The 17947-nt window shown below is 39.4% G+C and overlaps 2 protein-coding genes across 6 annotated transcripts in view; one reads left to right on the forward strand and one right to left on the reverse strand.

The window, feature by feature from the left end:
• The window catches only part of ttll5 (tubulin tyrosine ligase-like family, member 5), a 39382-nt gene extending 26385 nt beyond the window's left edge, over positions 1–12997 (forward strand). For 3 of the 4 annotated variants that reach the window (XM_042072176.1, XM_042072178.1, XM_042072177.1), the window contains 11 exons: positions 144–261; positions 463–609; positions 863–957; positions 1084–1238; positions 2005–2658; positions 3476–3669; positions 4440–4454; positions 4681–4799; positions 4929–5112; positions 7246–7477; positions 12383–12997. In XM_042072176.1, coding sequence (XP_041928110.1) covers positions 144–261; positions 463–609; positions 863–957; positions 1084–1238; positions 2005–2658; positions 3476–3669; positions 4440–4454; positions 4681–4799; positions 4929–5112; positions 7246–7452 — 1888 coding nt within the window. In that variant the 3' untranslated portion in view covers positions 7453–7477; positions 12383–12997. The remainder of the gene's footprint in view (positions 1–143; positions 262–462; positions 610–862; positions 958–1083; positions 1239–2004; positions 2659–3475; positions 3670–4439; positions 4455–4680; positions 4800–4928; positions 5113–7245; positions 7478–12382) is intronic. The other variant, XM_042072179.1, reaches the window with a different exon arrangement.
• A 1944-nt stretch (positions 12998–14941) lies between these two features.
• The window catches only part of tgfb3 (transforming growth factor, beta 3), a 30531-nt gene continuing 27525 nt past the window's right edge, over positions 14942–17947 (reverse strand). For both annotated transcript variants that reach the window (XM_042071722.1, XM_042071723.1), the window contains exon 7: positions 14942–17925. In XM_042071722.1, coding sequence (XP_041927656.1) covers positions 17767–17925 — 159 coding nt within the window. In that variant the 3' untranslated portion in view covers positions 14942–17766. The remainder of the gene's footprint in view (positions 17926–17947) is intronic.

Here is a 17947-nt window from a genome sequence, read left to right on the forward strand (position 1 = left end):
TGACTCGCCAAACTTTTGAGAACATTACATTTGTTTGTAAGTGTTGTGAATGTTTGTACTATCTTATGCCCATTTCCCTGCTATATGTTGACTTCTCACTTCTCCCTCTCCTCTCTGTCTCCCTTTCTTTTACTTTTATACAGTAAAGTGCAGGCTCGAATGGCCTTTTCTTGTTATCTCCAGCATGTGCAGAAAAGACTGTTAACTGAAAGCAAAATTAACTGTGGATCACCTTTTCCAGAGAAAGACAATGATCAAATGGTAAACAAAGTCTTCATGTTGAATATTCAATTTTTTTCTCCCACTTTTATGCTCATTTGATTTGTAAAGCCAAGTTGTACTTAATCTCCTAACCCCCCCCCCCTTTTTTTCCAGAAAAGTGGAAATATCAAGTATTTTTAGTTTATAATTTCCAAATATGACCAACACCTTAACATAATCTCACCCTTTATTCCTTTGTAGGAACTGATCATCCGCTTTTTGAAACGAGCCGCTAGCAATCTTCAGGAAGACATGAAGATGGATCTACCCAGTACCCAGCTGCCACTGCAGGACCGCTGTCGTATCCTCTCACACCAGCTGGGGGAGTTCATACGCTGTTACAACAAGGCACTGTGTCCCTCAAGTTTCTATTTGAATGCATTCTAGTTTTGAATTTTTAACCCTTTTGTTACTCAGTGATTGTAATGATTTTTTATATGAATGTATTTAAGGCCTTTAATTTGTGAAGAGTTTACTGAAAACAGTACCCAGGATGCAAAATTCCCAAGACTCCCAAGAGATAGTTATCTCAAGTAGTAATAGTTATTGAAGAGATTTCTGATATTTATTTTGTGCTTCTAATCAATATGAATGACCAAAGGAGACACACCATATGGTTCAGAAGCTAGAGAAGATCAACGATGAAGAACGCTGCATAGATCCAAGTGTATTCAAAGACTTTATTAGGAAAGCATGGTTAGTGTGATGCATTACCCCACATTGTTTCTCTACGATTGGTCAGACCTATTTCAACCCTTTCATTTAAGAAAGATCAGCAAAGTTACAATTTTTGTTATCTAATTTCAATATGGTCTGTTCTAGTGAAAATGACTTGGAGGAAGTGTTAACCTTCTACACCCAGAAAAACAAGTCAGCAAATGTGTTTTTGGGGACTAAATGCCACAACTCTAAACCAGCACATAATAAGACCTTTTGTCCTGGCTCAGGAGAACCAGAGAGAGTTAACTCTGCGAAGTGTGAGTATGATAAATCACAACGAACAGAGTTCCACAGTTTGTGAGCAGGCCCTGTCAATGGGCCCTCAATGTGAACACAGTGATGATGTGATGAACACAGGGAAGGGGAGGTAGTGTAGTTCTGACAGACGTCAGTAAAGATAAGCAGGGTAACAAAGAGCTTTTAATGTCATCATTAAGATATTGGAGTAAATGTGCTGTAATACTGGGAGCCAGTGAGCCTGGGTGTGACATTTTCAGGGACATTAAACATGTAATAAATTATAATCAAGTGGATGAAGTGGGCTTAGTGGACACAAAGGTGAAGATGGATGCTATAATGACAAGAAATAATGATCAAGAGTGGCTCTAGCACTGAGCCTTGTGGAACTCCATTGGTGAAGTAAGGAGCTTTCGTTAGTCCTGTATTAGTAGAATTAGTAGCAAATAACTGATTTGTCTATTTCACTTACAGTATTTGTTAAGAATAACGATGAAGGTCTGTGGACAGAAACATTGTTACAATAAATGTAGTACTCTGCAAGTGAAACAGTATGTGTGAGTTTACGGCTTGATTCAGCATTGATCATAGAAAGGTTACTGTTCATATTGAATTCAGGTGGGGTGAAGGGGTATTAGTGTTTTAGTTTGGGAAGTGTTTGGTAGTGACTCCTAATGGATTATTTGGAATGTGTGACAAGAGATTTGTTAAGGTGTTGGAATTGTTTAGTCGTGGTAACAGTGCCTTTTAGGCTACTATTCCTTATTATTCCCTTCTGCTACCAAGGGTCCATGATGTCTTCTGCTGTTGGTCAAGTCCAGGATGTCCGAATGGGTGCAATCCAAAGGGAAAATGCCTTTGAGAATGGAATTCTCCAGACAAACAGAGGCCTTCAAAGGGATATTGATATAATTGAGGTCAAACCTCACAACTTCACTATCAGTGAAATGCAAAGCGATATGTCAACAAGTGGAATGAAAAATGGGGAACTTTTAACAACCAAATCTGGAGATGTCAGAACTGCTAAATCACACACGAGAACTGAACCGGATGCTTCAGTAGCCAGCAATGCTCAACACAGAATCCTGGTATCTTCAAACACAGCTGCCTTAAACTGTGATGTGAACAATTGCTCTTCTCTACCTCAGGCCCAAAGTGATTCTCATTCTCACTCTCATCACACAACCTATTCTAAACCTCAACCACATCCCATCAATCATGCTGAAAATGGTCATTATAGCCCTGTTTCTTCTATGCTCAACAATGGCCGTGCACAGGCCATGCGCTCCAACTCGGTGTCAGCACCTGCCACTGGGACACTGCAGGCAGTGCAGTCCTCTACCACTTTTGACTGCACCAAGACACCATTGTCATTGTCCACCCCCAGCTCTCTACCTATTTATCATAAGATGACCTCTTATCCCAGCTCCACAGTTTCAGGTAATGATCTTGGTCTTGGACTCTTCTAAATTTGCTCTTGGTTAAAAGGCATGAACTAGGATCCAATTGTGAAGGCAGATTTATGTCACATTAAATAGAGTTGTTCTCTTTTACTTTATTTTCCAAGTTTCTTTGGCATGGTGTTAGGTAAAGGTCAAAGAATTTTCGAAATGTCGGAAGATTTTTGCAATACATTTTCTTTTTATTAAATGGACAGATGACATAATGCTAGTAGCCTGGTAAACCAAACTAATTCACAAAGTGAATGGGTGTGGTCACTCACGATTGGGTAACCTTTGCAACACTCGCATCGCAACGGGCTTAGACTTTGTGCTAACTTTGGTTATGCTGGACCAATGATTTCAATCACATTGATCAGGGATTCATAACGTTACTTCATACTTAGCCTAAACTTTACAAACTAATAAACGACAGTTAGAAAACAATGTATGTGGGCCATATCTTTGCTGTAAATAAACACATTCTTCCGACTGCAATTGTTGATGTTTGTAGGTGTTACTACTACTGTTTACCACAGACAATTTTGAAACTGTAGCGTCATCCCCTTGGGCAGGTAATCTGCAGACCGATGGAAGCGTTAATGAACTATGGGGTTCATAGGAGATCTAGGTGGGCGTGGCCAGGCTGTAATGCTAGTCCAGTTAATGATTTTTATCATCAATTGAATGTACAAAGCATCTGAAGCCTAATTGAATCCTGCACCAATCACCAAATTTACACCCCAAAACTTTGCATGTAGAAATTATCTTCAACCGAATGCGCTAATGTAATTTTCTTTCTTTCTTCTTCCCTCCAGAAACTCTGTCAGAGAGATCAAAGAGCCATTTCAAAAAGTCTAACCCTGGCTCAGGTGGAGTTCTGAAAGAGCTGGACTCTCTGTCGTCTCAACATCACCAGCAAGCCATCACAACAGCCTTGAAAAACTTGGTGGAGAAGCAGGCGGCACAACAGCGCTCAACCTCCAGCCAGATCACTATGATGACACAAAACGTGAGTGCTTTTCTTGACGGAAAGTTAAAGATTCAGATGCCATGGTGATTATATTGACTTAACAAATGGCTAAATGAATATTTTTTTTAATAATAAAAAAACAGTTTGTTGTGGCGCTATGTACGCCATTTCATTTGTGAATATATCCATCAAGCACATGTCTATTTCTGGATATTTTACATGCATATTCCCTTGATTAATTAAGAGAACTCTAGAATAGATAGATAGATCCTCAAGGGGAAATTCAAGGTCTCAGTAGCATACAGACATCACACACAACATGCACTTACAGTAGAAAGGGTAAATATAAGTATATACATATAACAAAACTCCACTGTACAATAGAGACAGTAGAAGATAAGAAAAACTAACAAAACTAAAACTCTATCAAGCAAGGCAAGTTAATTTTACAGCAAAATTCATAATCATGCTGCATTGTGTTGATTCAGCCCCGCAAGAGCCTGAGCTCAACCTCATGGGTTTTAGCATCTATCAATAGAACTTTGCTTAGCATGTTGGGGAGTGAGATTTACTGGCTACCATTGCACATACACATTGATAAGTTCAAAGTGGTTTACAAATTAGTGGATTAAAGAACAAAGGACACTTAAAGTTTAAACTTTCTCTTCCAAGAGTACCTGCTCTCTCAACACATTCAGCAACCCAATACACCTAACATGCACTTACCATGTATTTCCTTTCTTCCTCCCTTCTACTTCTTTATACCTCCTGTTCCTTCGACCACACTTTGCCTGGTATCTAAACATCAGGACTGTCATCCTCTGGTAGTAGTATTTATTGTAGTAGTGTTTAAAACAGGCTGTTTTAATTTGAAAATCCAAACCAGAAACCTTCAGCTATAACATTTACTGTTTACTTTGCTTATGGTATGTGTTGTAACACAAAAGAAACCCCCTCAATTGACATGCTAAAAAGATTTTTTAAAAAATAATACATTTTTGCTGGAGGGGGTCTTCTAAACATTTAAATCATTTTCCACCTCCTTTGCAGTTGACCAACCTGAGTCTTTCCAGTGGGGTTCTTAGAAAGAATAGTTTGCACCTCAGCCAAAGTCTTCAGAACTGGCCAAAAAGTCTGTTCTCAGAATCCAGCTTTTACAGTGCTTCAAGGTAAGTGCAAACTGGTCATAATCTTTCTTTCCTGATCAAAAAGGTTTGGCATATCTGCCATGACATTTTCAAAGATATTTTAGAATGTTCCAACCTTCTCACCCAGAGATTCTTTTTTGACCCCTTCAGTCATAAGGCCACACAAGAATACTTGACCAAATGGGACAGAGGTGCCCACCAAAGGGCCATACAGCCTCCAGACAGCAACCAGTCTTCTGCTGGTAGCTACCAGCTTCACTTTGCTATTCAGCAGTTGCAACAACAGAAGCAAAAGTCCAGTCAGTTGCTTTGTCAGAGTCGCAGCCGGCACCAGGTGAGTCACTCTATTACACAAGCGGTGTTCATTTTGTCATTGAAAATGTTGATGAAAAATGTCATTAACAAAGCCATATCTAATCATACAACAAAGCACTCTAATCATATCACATTGCGATCCGAGTGCCCACGGTTTGCGTCTGACCCACAGTCATTTCTCGACCCCACCCACCCTCTCTCCTACTCGTATTCTATCACTCCTCACTGTACTATCTGAAGGAAAAATGTATCTTTTTAAAAAAATCAATAATCTCTGTCTCGATAATATCTTATGGCCATGACATCCAGCATGTTGGTGAGCCTGTTGGTGCGGGAGGAACACTGACAGACACTGGAAGGGCATCTTGTAGATCAGTAGCTTCAACGACTTCTAGTAGTTGAACCTCTCCGAGAACTCCACTATCAGTCACACAGTCCTATACCTCTCTGATTAGATGCTGGAAGAGAAGCGTGTAGGTCAGCAGCACAGTGGACCTCTGGTAGCAACATACAGTACCTCAAAGATACGGTGCAGGTCTGTAACAGTGACACTTTTCATGCCACCAGTAGCAAGGCAAGGGAGCGTTTACATGCAGCTTTGGTAGATTAGCTTGGTTGTTAAACCATTCCTTGGGAATATTTGGTAAAGTATCTAATCACCAGTATTAGATTGCCAGTTAAATGGATTGTTTGCGAGCATGTGACTACATGGAAGAAAATGAAAGCGAGAGAAAGAAGGAAAGTGTGTGTGTGTGTGTGTGTGTGTGTGTGTGTGTGTGTGTTGCGTTGCCCTGGTGCTCTGCCTCGTGTTCCAGTAAGTGGGTGCAGACTCTGTGGCTCCAAGATTGGCTTGTGGCCACTTGGCAGCAAAAGAAAGGTGCATTTTCCTGGCTCCGCCCCTGACCCTCCAACCTCCCAGACCACTCTTTCATCAACAGACATAGTTCTGCGATACTCACTCTCACTCACTCAAGACATACACACACACACACACACACACACACACACACACACACACACACACACACACACACACACACACACACACACACACACTTACACGCATACCATCGACCTCTCCCTCAATTACACTCTCAGACGTGTTCTCACACACTCTCTAGAAAAATCTATTTTTCATGTAATCAAACACTTTTTACTTTGCGGGGCATGTTGACTTGTGTATAATCTACACTAATGTGTAGATGAGGTACACACCTCATTAGTGTAATCTAAATGCATGTTGTACACAACATGTACACATAATGCAATGACTGTATAGGGAACAGCAAATCCATGCAAGGCTGAAGAAGTGTGTGTTGGAAATGATTAACCGTAACTGTTAAATAGAAGCATGTTGGGCAAAACCAAGGAGTTGTGAATTTAGTCTGATTAGAAAATATGTAGTGGTGTTTTGGTAAGGGATGAAATATATTTTCTAAAAATATATTTTTATTGGGACAGAGCTGCAAAAACTATTTGTGAAGTTATTGTTAGCTTCTCTTTAACTTCCTCTGTCTGGCAGAGGTTGTACAGTAGGCCAATGAAGCGTTTGATTCAATTAAGTAGTTGTACAGAAATGGGGCGTATAGCAGGGTTGGGGCAGGATTGTTTGTTCAAGCAGGATTATGTTAACTACTTGAAAGGTGTAGCATGGGCCAAAGAAGAAACATTAAATTTGGGATCAATTACATTGCACCAGAGTAATTTTGTGGCGCGAATGCCATTTTGCATTTTGTTTACCTTGGGACTGAATTCCAAAGGATTTAAGAAATTATCATTAGCCAAATGAAAGTCTTATATACTGTTTTTCAAGATGGTAACCAATTATCCTCATAATCAAAAACATACACATCCAATCGCACACACCTACTCACATACAGTACATACTCAGTCGACCTATCACTAAGCCTTACCCCTCTTAGAAACTGTTGCTTACTCTGACAAACTGATCCAGAGTTGATTAGAACACCAATGGCAGCTGTCAGCCAGCTGGTCAAAATTGTATCCTAAGTGGATTTTTTGGAGACATTATTTTGCTAAGAAGTCATTGTGCCATGGAGAGACGTACAACATGGAAATGGAGATTTCTGTCTTTCCCTGTTAATCTGTTACAAAGTTTTCATTGAAATTTGACCTTTTCTCCATATTCCAGGCTATTCTGGCTGCTCATGCAGTTAACCGCTGGCCAGATGACGTTTCCCCTCACCCAAAAACCTCACCTCTTCCTGCAGCCAGGACTGTGGTGAGCTACTCACCACGGTCAAACTCTGCCATCCACAGCACCTTCAGCCCCACCCAAGTAACTCCTGTTCACACTTCAAAACCTCCAGCCACCAGTCATAAAAGGTCCAGCCGATAAACACTTCCATCCATCGTCCCAACAAGTGAGTTGTCTTTACTGTACTGATACACATAGCAGTGTTGTGCTTTGACAAACTTCTGTTTCATAACTATTATTCTTCCCTGGCCTTGTGCTGAAATTAATTGTTCTGACCAGTCTCTTATAGATAGATACTTTATTGATCCCCAGGGGAAATTCAAGAATTTGAATTGAATTTCCCCTGGGGATCAATAAAGTATCTTATCTATCTACAGTATCTATCTATCTATCTTATGTTGAAGCTGTTTTATTCTGTCCTTGCTAAGTACATGTAGTGTCTGGTAGTCTGTAGTGTGTTGACCACCAACAGTTAGATACCAAAATCAAATAGCAAGGAGTGCTGCTAGGGTGTAGGACTAGGTGTTCCCCTAGTGCCCTTAAGTTAGGGATCCAATTAGTTAGAATTGTTTCAAAGCAAAGTCTGAGGCACTCATGAGCATTCAATAAAAATTCTCATATGGCTTTTAAGTTTTTTAAAAATTGCTTACACTTTTTGGCTTGATGAAGGCTTTTTATTTAATTCTTATGAGTGCCTCAGACTTTGCTTTGAAACAATATCTAACTACCGGTAGTTAGATATTCCAATTTAACTTAAGTAGTCTACTTGAATTCCCTGTACAAATTTGCCTTTTCACAGAAAAGAACCAGGAAAATGTCTTCATGGTATGACTACCATGTCTTTGTTTGACATGCCTGCCCCATGCTGTATAAGCAATTGATTGGTACCTGGGTTTTTGGAAAATTGGAAATGGGTGTCAATGGCCTCCTTGCCAGACTAACCTGCAGAGCAAATTTAAATTTATCTTGGATCTCGCAGGCTATGACTAATCTTCTCCTTGACAAAAAAAACAAAACAAAAAAATTCAAAAACCTCCCACTCTGACTGACGTCAAATTGGCTTTTGTAGAACAACATTTTGTAAACAAATTAAGTAAACATCAACATTCACACAACCTTCTTTGACCCATCTGTTAATTCCATGAGACAACTCACTGCATTTTGATTGGACAAATGGACATCTGGATGATGCATTTTGCCGATGTAGCCTATGCACTCCACATGCACTGTACTTATCAAGCAACTTTCATCTCCAAAATAACATGATTTCCTAACGTGAAGCTAAAAGTAACATTTTTCAGTGTTCGCACTTCCTCAACATACATTTTCTACAACAAAAACTTTTTTTTGTTGTGTGATGCAGAGGATATTTCAGGGACCTTGTCCCTTTACTCTGTAAAAAGCTTTATGCTATACGTTGCTGAAGAAGGGCATTGTTGTTGTTAGTATAGTGGGGGTAATAGTACTGGGAATAGTTAGGTTTGGGTAAACAGCTATGGCCTAGTCTACATTTAAGCTCAAAGACGTGGAGCAGCTGCTGGATAGTAGTGGAGAGGGGTAGGTGCAGTGTTTGCTCCTCTGTGTGTGCCTTCATGGCAGCTACTGTGTTTACTCAGGGAATGTGGAATTCCAGACCCCTCATACGCTCCACTATTCTGCATTTTTGTGGTGAGCATGTGTGACAGGGGTGAGTGGAAGAGAGACACAGAACTACTTCGGAGCATAATGCATGGATGGAAACAAAGAGGAGAATTGGGGAAAGGGCTCATACAAAAAGGAGGAAAATAAGAGGCAGTAAAATTGGAGGACTTTTAGAGTTATTGCAGGGAGTAAAGAAAGATACTGTACATTCCAGAAAAGGAAGAACAAATACTAAAGAGGAAACTTAGAAACTAAAGGGAGCTAAAAGTATGCTGGAAAACAGAAAAGCTGATGTTGGAAAATAGAATGAAAAATGTTACTTTTAACTTATTTTAGTATTAGTGGCGATGGTGATTGTGTTTCCCCCATTTTTTTTTCTTCTAGTACTAACAATGTAATACACAGTTATCAATTATTATTATTATTATTATTATTATTCCTTACCTAAGGGGTAATGTATTGTCAGTCGGTCAGTATCGGAAAATAAGTCCCAACAGTGCGTCCTAAAGGGACTTATTTTCTGATACCGATACTTTATACAATACGTTATCCTGATTATTACACAGCTACTTTACAAAATGAAAAAAAGAGACTTCACACAATGTATTTTTAAAGGTCCCCTGTGTAACGTTTTCAGTTGTTTGTTAATCAACATTTCCCATTCATAAATGTGGCCCCATTCACAGTTTAATTACGACCACCACCAAATCAAAGCATACCTATTGCCTTAGAAATCCTCATTTACATTTACATAGCACAGTGTCGACTCACTCGTACGTGCACCATTTTAAAATAACGGTGGCCATCAAGGGACATATGCGAAATACAGCTCAGTCTTTGGCGTCTGCATGCATAGAAAAACATTGGCTTGGATTCATCTGCAGAATTTCCCTACATTCAGCAATGTTACGAGCCCAGTTTCTACAAGTCATATATTTTCCTAACAATCCGACATTGAATTTATTTTCCAACGAAATAAATAAAGAGAAAAATAACTTTGTTTGATCTGTCACCGGCTCACTTGATCTCTAGTTTCTAGACCCAGAGACAGTTGACAACCTAACCGAACATAGTTTTGCTAGGACTAGTAGACTACCACAAAGTTGCTGAACGTGTGTTATTTCAGGTTAGTTTGCAACAATATACAAGTTTAACCAAGGTCCTTAGCTGCTACCTAGCTAGCGAACATAACTAGCCGTTCCCATTCACTTTCCGTTTACTGTGCTTACATCAGCTAACTAGGTCGGTTAACAGGCAAAATGAAACTATTTATTCCTTGTCCGAAAGAGTGTTCCATTGGCATCACACACAAGCAATACAATACAATAGTACACACAATTGTATTAATATGTTGTTATTGCCTATTCAGAGAGAAGTTTGCAAAGTCGACTTGCCTAAGAGTCAAGAACTAGTGCCAGTTTTGATGTGTGACAGCTCTCATAGTTCTAAACGAGGCGTTGGTTACTATATAACTCCTAACCACTAGATGGGAGAATTTTTTACACAGGGGGGCTTAAATGATTCTGTTACCTTTTCATGTTCCGTATCCCTGTTATTCCCAGCGAGTTTGGCTATCCCTCAAAATACTAACATAAAGCTTGGTTTATCATCATTGGTTCATCATCAGAGTATAAAGCATCAGTCATGAGGTCTTGTCTATTCACACTAATTATTCAGAGGTCACGCAATATGCTGCACAATATTTTTGTGCAGGCCGTGGTTATTTACAGGTTAGACTTTTGCAATGCAATGTTTACAGGTCTACCTGCAAGTGTAGCGAGACCACTGCAGATGACACATCTGGTCTTTAATCTGCCAAAGATGGTGCATGCAACTCCTCTTCTAGCCTCTTTTCGTTGGTTTGCTATAGCGGCCAGAATTCATTTTAAATCTGAAAACTTTCTCTGTTTCAATGATGGAGTTTGGTTTACCATCTAGAAGCCTGTTCATTAGATGTTTCATTTCAGTTTGGCATTTTGTATTTACTGTCTTTCTTCCCACAATCATTTTGCCATGCCTGTCAGAGTACACCTCACTGAGTGTTACAGAAAAGGTTATGAAACATTGGTTGACTCTAGTCTGACTCTAGTGTCTTTTTCTGTGAGTCTTTTTCTGTGACATTTGCTCTGTGTTTCCTTGCTGAGCAAGGAAAAGCTGCTTCCAGCAGCAGTGCATTGAAAGTCAGGGTGGTGTTTTCATTTGTCTATCCTGAAAGGCCTCAGCGTGTTTAAGAGCACCAAACTAAACAATCTGTGGAGAAGGAATGAAAGAGAATACTGTTTGGGAAGGCAAACAGAGTAGCTCAGACTGCACAAGGAATTTCCTTTTGTTTTAGAAGAATGAAGAAATGGAAAAGGCCAAAAGGGGAACCAGAAGAGGGAAAGAGAGAGAGGACAAGAGAAGACGGAAACAAGACAAGGGACAAGAGAGGAAGTGACATCACTAAAGAGTGACATAACAGAAGGTGTGCAGGACCATTTATGTGGAGATGAAAATGAAGAATATACAGTTGAAGGACGTTTACACTTACACTCAGGACATCAAGGGCTTTATATTATTAACAAGCTAAGGTCATATTCACCTGGACATGGCCCATGTCGCTAGAATTCCAAAACATGACTTCAAAAAACACAAGGATTAAAATTTGTTAATATGTATTGTCATTATGTTATACTCAGTTAAATACATAGCTCCCTGACTTGGCTAAGACTAGTTGTTGAAACAATGAGACCTCATGAGTTAAACGTTTGAACGGTCTAGAGTTCCCCTGTCACATCATTCCATAGAGAAACAATCTCAAAGTAATTTACTTGACCCTGACCCTTAAGTCTGGTTTTAAGAGTGATCATTCTGGCCTCTCTGCGTTATCTAAACTTGGACTTTCTGGGAAGGCACTCAGTTGGTTTGAATCATAATTCAATAGACATTCATTCAGCATGTCCTGGCAAGGACAGGGGTCAAAGTGTCATGACCTCACCACTGGTGTACCTCAGGGATCAGTGCTTGGGCCCCTGCTATTTTCTACACCACTTACTGAAGTGAAATTATCCACCCCCATGGATTCTCTAATCACTGCTATGTGGACGGCGTAGGCAGCGTTATTTGTCTACGGCTCCCAGCCAATCGTTTTTTAGCTTGACCCGGAATATTTTGGTCAACTTTGATATGAGTTGCGTTGCTTAAGTAGAAAACCATAGAAAAGATCTAAAGGCCAGCGATGATCTGTATATTCACTTGTTATTATCTATGTTTGCAAAAGCGCTCTTCAAATGTTGACATCAAGATGAGGTATGCAATATGTTTGTATTATTCTATGAATGACTTTTGAGGCCTACATTTTCACTGTAATAATTTCAAGGTGGTTGCAGGGTATTCAGTTGTTAAATACAGTAAGAATGTTTCTCTGCTCTGTCTACATCTTTATCTGCAGGTCTGGTTGTGTACAGCCACTCAGGGATCTAAGCAGAGATGACATGGACATGTCTGTTCCACAGGGATTGCTACTGAACTCCTGCTCTCTTCACATGGTATTTTAGTCGTCTCCACAGGACCTAGATTCAGTTGCTTGTCTCTGAACTTCCTCTGGTTTCAGATTTCCTCTTTTCCAGACAAGTGATCACTGGTCTCACAGGAAATTGTCTGATCTGATGTATATTTTTAAAGAAACCAAGGGACCAATCCAAAATCAAGTGACACCTGTTTATCTCAAACAATGTAGAAGTGCAGACAAGATGCCCAGGCAGTAACAAATCCCTCTTCAGACAATTGAAAGGTTTTTTGTGACATTACTCCATCCAACACCAACATTAGCTGTGCTTGCAATTTCCCAATCCTTCCAATCACATGTTCTAAGTCCATTGGGGAAAAATGGCAACAGTAGCAGCCAATCACAATGTAAAGATTGTGTTGGAGTCAGCCAGCTTTTGTTTTTTGTACCTGTGTTAGGATGTTCAGCACCTGTGGAAACACATGCACAGTTTCTTATGAAAGAGATATGCCAAAACCATGTACACAAAAATAAATAAACAGGGGCATTTTTACATCAGTTTGTCTTCTGATTTTTGTCTTGTATATTCGTTTTGTACTTTCTGAATGTAAAATGTTTAAATTACTGTAAAAGTGGCTAGAGGGGACTACTACAAGTTCAGTTGACAACACACCCCATGTCACAATTTATAACCAGTAAAAAACGAATCGGTAGAATTCCCGGTTGGCTGGTTACATTTTGAGGCTGGGCTAATTACTGTGAGCTTAAAATGGTCATGATTTTGCTGTTTGTGTTAGTTCTGTGCTGTGTCCTCAAGCAGCCTAGAATGTGAGATCACAGCCACTCAGTCCCCGCGGGCCCTCCCCACAGCCCTGGTAATAACGTTACATTACATTACATTACATTACATTTGGCTGACGCGTTTTTAACCAAAGCGACTAACAACATGGTAAACAGTAAGTTTTAGAACAATTCTCACAATTTTAGGACAGTTTAAAAAAACATTAGAGTACAGTAAGAATAAGTGCGTCGGTGAGTGCTGTTTTTAACAGTTACTTGTCAGTTTAAAAACGGCTGGTGAGTGCTAGGATCAGTAAGACGTGTTAACAACAGTAACGTGGTAACAATGTGGTAACAACTATAATGATTTGACATGCAAGTATGAGATGCATATAAAATGGGTACAGACCACTCAAGATTTTAGCGGCGACAACCTGTTTTAAGTGGCCCCGAATTTCCCCCTAAAATAGGAATCGGGCCAAATTGGGTCACGCTCCAACACACCCCCTCCCGTCAGGCCCTGTGCTGGAGCTTGAAATCTCCAAATGTTCAGTGTCCCACTCCACCACTCCATCCATGTCACAGTACGTCAAAAATGGCACACTCAGTCTACGTTATTAGTTGCATACAAGTTTTCTGTGTTTGGAATTGAAGATGTCATAATCCAGTGAGTTAGTAATGTTTCTGTTTTGATTTGATTATTTCTTGCCCAGCCTCAGACATTACATGGATGGGGAGATGTCATAATTCAAAGTCTGTTAGTAATGTTTCTGTTTTGATTTGTTTATTTCTTGCCCGGCCTCAGACATTACATGGATGGGGAGATGGGGGTAGGGGAAGATGATAGCACTTACAATGCCGTTGGGAAACCCTAAGGCAATATCTACACTATTCTGTTTGCGTTAAAAATAAAGCAAGCTCCATCCATACAAACGTATTTGGCTCCATATCAATTATGATCTCTGTCCAGACTACACACCGAAAACATATGTCCCATGGCCATTTTGCATTGGTCCGAACACTCAAATAATAGTTTGCCTCCTGCATATTTAGGCAGTAGCATTAGCATTAGCTGTACCATTGTAGAATGCAGAATTTCATTCTGGTCCAGAGCTTGTCGTAATGATCTTACATGATAAATGTTTTTTTGTTTTGTTTTAAAAATGCAAGATTTATATTTGAAGGGTACCTCAAACACCACAATGTAAAAGAACACTTTACAACTAAGGAGGTGATCTTTGACTACCTATTTTATAAGTAATTCTTGTAAGTAATTGTAAGTAATTCTGAGGCAATCTTGTGGAGTTTAACATTGAAGATGTTACACACTCATGCAAAATCACATTTGCATAGATAACGCACAACACAAAACATGTTTGATTTTTGTGGGATGAAACTACAACTAATTAATCAGTTAAACCAAGAAGACTTGGTTGCTCATTAATGTTTAATGGGGATGTGTCAAGTCTCTAGGAGAGCCTGGTTACCAGAAATGTTGTGGTCCTCTAGCAGAGGCTTGGAGATACAGTACTGCCTTCAAACTCACAGCTCTGGCCCTGCACTCTTCGCTTCTGACAAACAACAATGGAAGAGTTCATTCAGAAGTCTGCCAAGCATAGCAATAAGCTGTCTGTGAATGCATTTAGGTCAGCGTGTCCTTTTGCTTCTTAAACACAGATGTACTTCATGATCGAAAAAGAAAATGACAAGCCAATGACATAATTGTATGAAGAAATATAATCCATTTAATTGAAGCTAGTACTGACATGTACCTTCAACTGGCTTACCTCAGAAAAATACATTTTTACATCTCACAAATGGGAAAGTTGGGGTTTAATTGCCTTCTTGATTTATTGCTAATTTCATTAGTAGGGATAACCCATCACAGGAGCTTTAACTGAACAAGGTGTAATATAGAACAAAAATATGAATGCAACATGACACAACCATCACAATCATATTTTACCGAATTCCACAGTTCAAAAAATCAGTCTGTGATTTGGAGTAAACAATGCTTTCTGTGAACAATAAACTGATCTCTCATTAGGTTACTCTGCCGTGCTTCCCAGTGGCATGTGAAGATAAGCCAACAGTGCAAATCACAACATCCACCAAAGCCCTTTGTGATCCTTTCTGTTAGATACAATAGTTATTATGTTACCTTACAGCACAAATCTAATGTGAATGTCATATTCAGCCCTCAGACCTTCCCTAGCATATGATAATTTATTGCTCCTCTCGGCATGGAAAGACAAAGTTATTGTGCTGTTTATGCAGCAGTGCTAAACCAGTTGGCTCATAATGTGGATATTACAGAGGAGGACGAGGTGTTGGGTGATGTTGGATCCGGCTGTTAATGAGACCTTCCTGATTGACACCCGGTATTTTGCATACTGGTTACTATAGCTACAAATGCAGCTTTGGGCACAGACAGATTAAAATACGTTTGTTGTGAGCATACACAAATACAATACCTTTTATAATTGAAAATATGGGACCAAAACTTGACACGTTGCATTTATATTTGTGTTCACCGTATCTACTGTGATAAACTACGCTGTTAATATGCTGGCTTCTCAACAGTACGAGTAAGATATCACATTACAATTAGAACACTGACAGAAATGTTACAAATTACCATGTTACACTTGGCATACACATAGAAAAAAGCAAACTTACAGTTAGAGGTAAAATAACATGGCAAGCTTAATGCATACAAGGCAAACAATCCAAGAGGACCTGTGCTTGACAGTTCATTTTATTTAAGAAAGAATATGTAATAAAATCACTGTTTTCCTCTTTGTTATGTGCTCCCAAAAAATGAAGTAAGGCACAGACATATTTATCTGCCATTTATTTAACATGGATTTTATTCATGTCTGCATATTAATATTAATGGTTACCCACAAAGCACATCCTCAACAGAAAAGCAATACCACTTTTATCGAGATTAAAATGTTGTTGGTTGATACGTATTTGCTTTCAATGTGCATCTCTGCTCTTCAATAAATGTACAACGAGGAAGTATAATTCCTGACATAATTTTTCAACTGACTGAATGAAATAGAGGATGTTTTAAGACAGAATTTTGTGTTACAAAGTTTTGTATCTTCACATGTAGAGTAGTAATTCCTTCCTTGGATGGGCATTATTGAAATTTGTATCTAGCACAAATTAATTGAATCAATTAATTGCTCATGTCTTTCCAATTTGCCATCATAACTAATGAAATAAGTTCACAACTCAAATATAGTTTTCAGAGCATTATACAGTTGTAATAGACTACATGGGGTTATCTATGTAAAAATGCTGAAGATTTGCTATTCATTAGCCCATCCTTACTATTTCTTATTGTCAGTAAAGGATAATCAAGGATGTTTGTAGAATAAACTAGTTGTTTCTGTTCTTTCAATGCCGCCTGTTGTCAAAGACAACTCAAAAGAAAACAATGAAATGGTTCTCAACACTTACAGTATGAGACCTGTTTTATCCGTACCATTATGGGCATGTGAGCAATACAAAATCTATGCACCACAAATCTTCCATTAACTGACCTTTGCACTTGGATGGTTTGTCCATTACCGCTCAGACCAGTTTCAACAGGTTGTACTGCAGAAAGGGTTCAGCTACAAGCTGAGTTTTAACAGACAGAAAATACAATATATTCAACATTGTTGTCCTGGTCTTAAAAGCTATTTAAAGAATAATAAAATTACTTACAGTTTGTGGTCAAGATAAATGTTCACACCGTCAAGCCAAATTAAATTCTTGTTAAATGATACCTTAAAGCTTTTAGATATTGAATATGTCCATCACTTTATTGGCATTATTTTGTTTTATTTCTTCCATTTCCATTGTGGTTTTGCATTCTGTTTTCTGTTTTATTTCGATCTCCTTTGTTTCTCTAAGCAATCAGTGCAGATTACTGGGAACTTGGGAATCACTGCTATTTTTTTTTCAAAGAAAATCTCATGATTGAAGGGAAAGCGTCTTTAGAAGACTTAAGATATAAGGCATGGAAATACGGAAGTGTGCCATCGGATGTTGCTTTTAAAATTTAGGAAGATGCTTAGAGGTAATTTTTTTGTGTCAACTTCTCTCTTTTCTTGGTGTGCTCTCCTGTGGTCATAGACCACAGAGATAAACAAGGAGCAACTGAATCAGCCTTTGACCTGCAGTCTTCCAGCATTACTGATTTAATAACACAAGCAGTTTTATGTTATCACTTAAACAAACCCCTTTTCATACAGCAACCTGTGGGACAGAACAGAACATGTGAGACACAAAGCTCTCTCTGTAGAGGGCGACCAGATTATATCCCAGCAAATTCCAAGCTGAGATATAGTCTGGTTGAGCCAAGCCTGTTTTCCCTCTTTGTTCATCTTTTTCTCCCTCTATATTTTAACTCACATTTGTACACTTCTCTCTTATATCTATTCAACACCCCCACCTCTCTCTCTTACACACCCCCCCCCCCCCCCCCTCTCTGTCCTACCATGGATGTTTGGTCAGGTCCGAACCTGCTTGGGGGGCCCAGATCAAAGATCTCAGCTGCACTTGCAAGATTTCACTATCATGTTGGAGAGCTGTTCCACCTTGGGCGTCCGGCCCACGTAGTAGAGGATGGTGAGGGGCTCCAGGTCCTGAGGCACGCAGCACGGCGAGGCTGAGGCCTCTGGATTTAGTGTGTTGAACAGGCTCAAAAGCTGTGAAGGACAGCAGTATATG

This window comes from Alosa sapidissima, chromosome 19, assembly GCF_018492685.1.
Source record: "Alosa sapidissima isolate fAloSap1 chromosome 19, fAloSap1.pri, whole genome shotgun sequence".
NCBI classification, from domain to species: Eukaryota; Metazoa; Chordata; class Actinopteri; order Clupeiformes; family Clupeidae; genus Alosa; species Alosa sapidissima.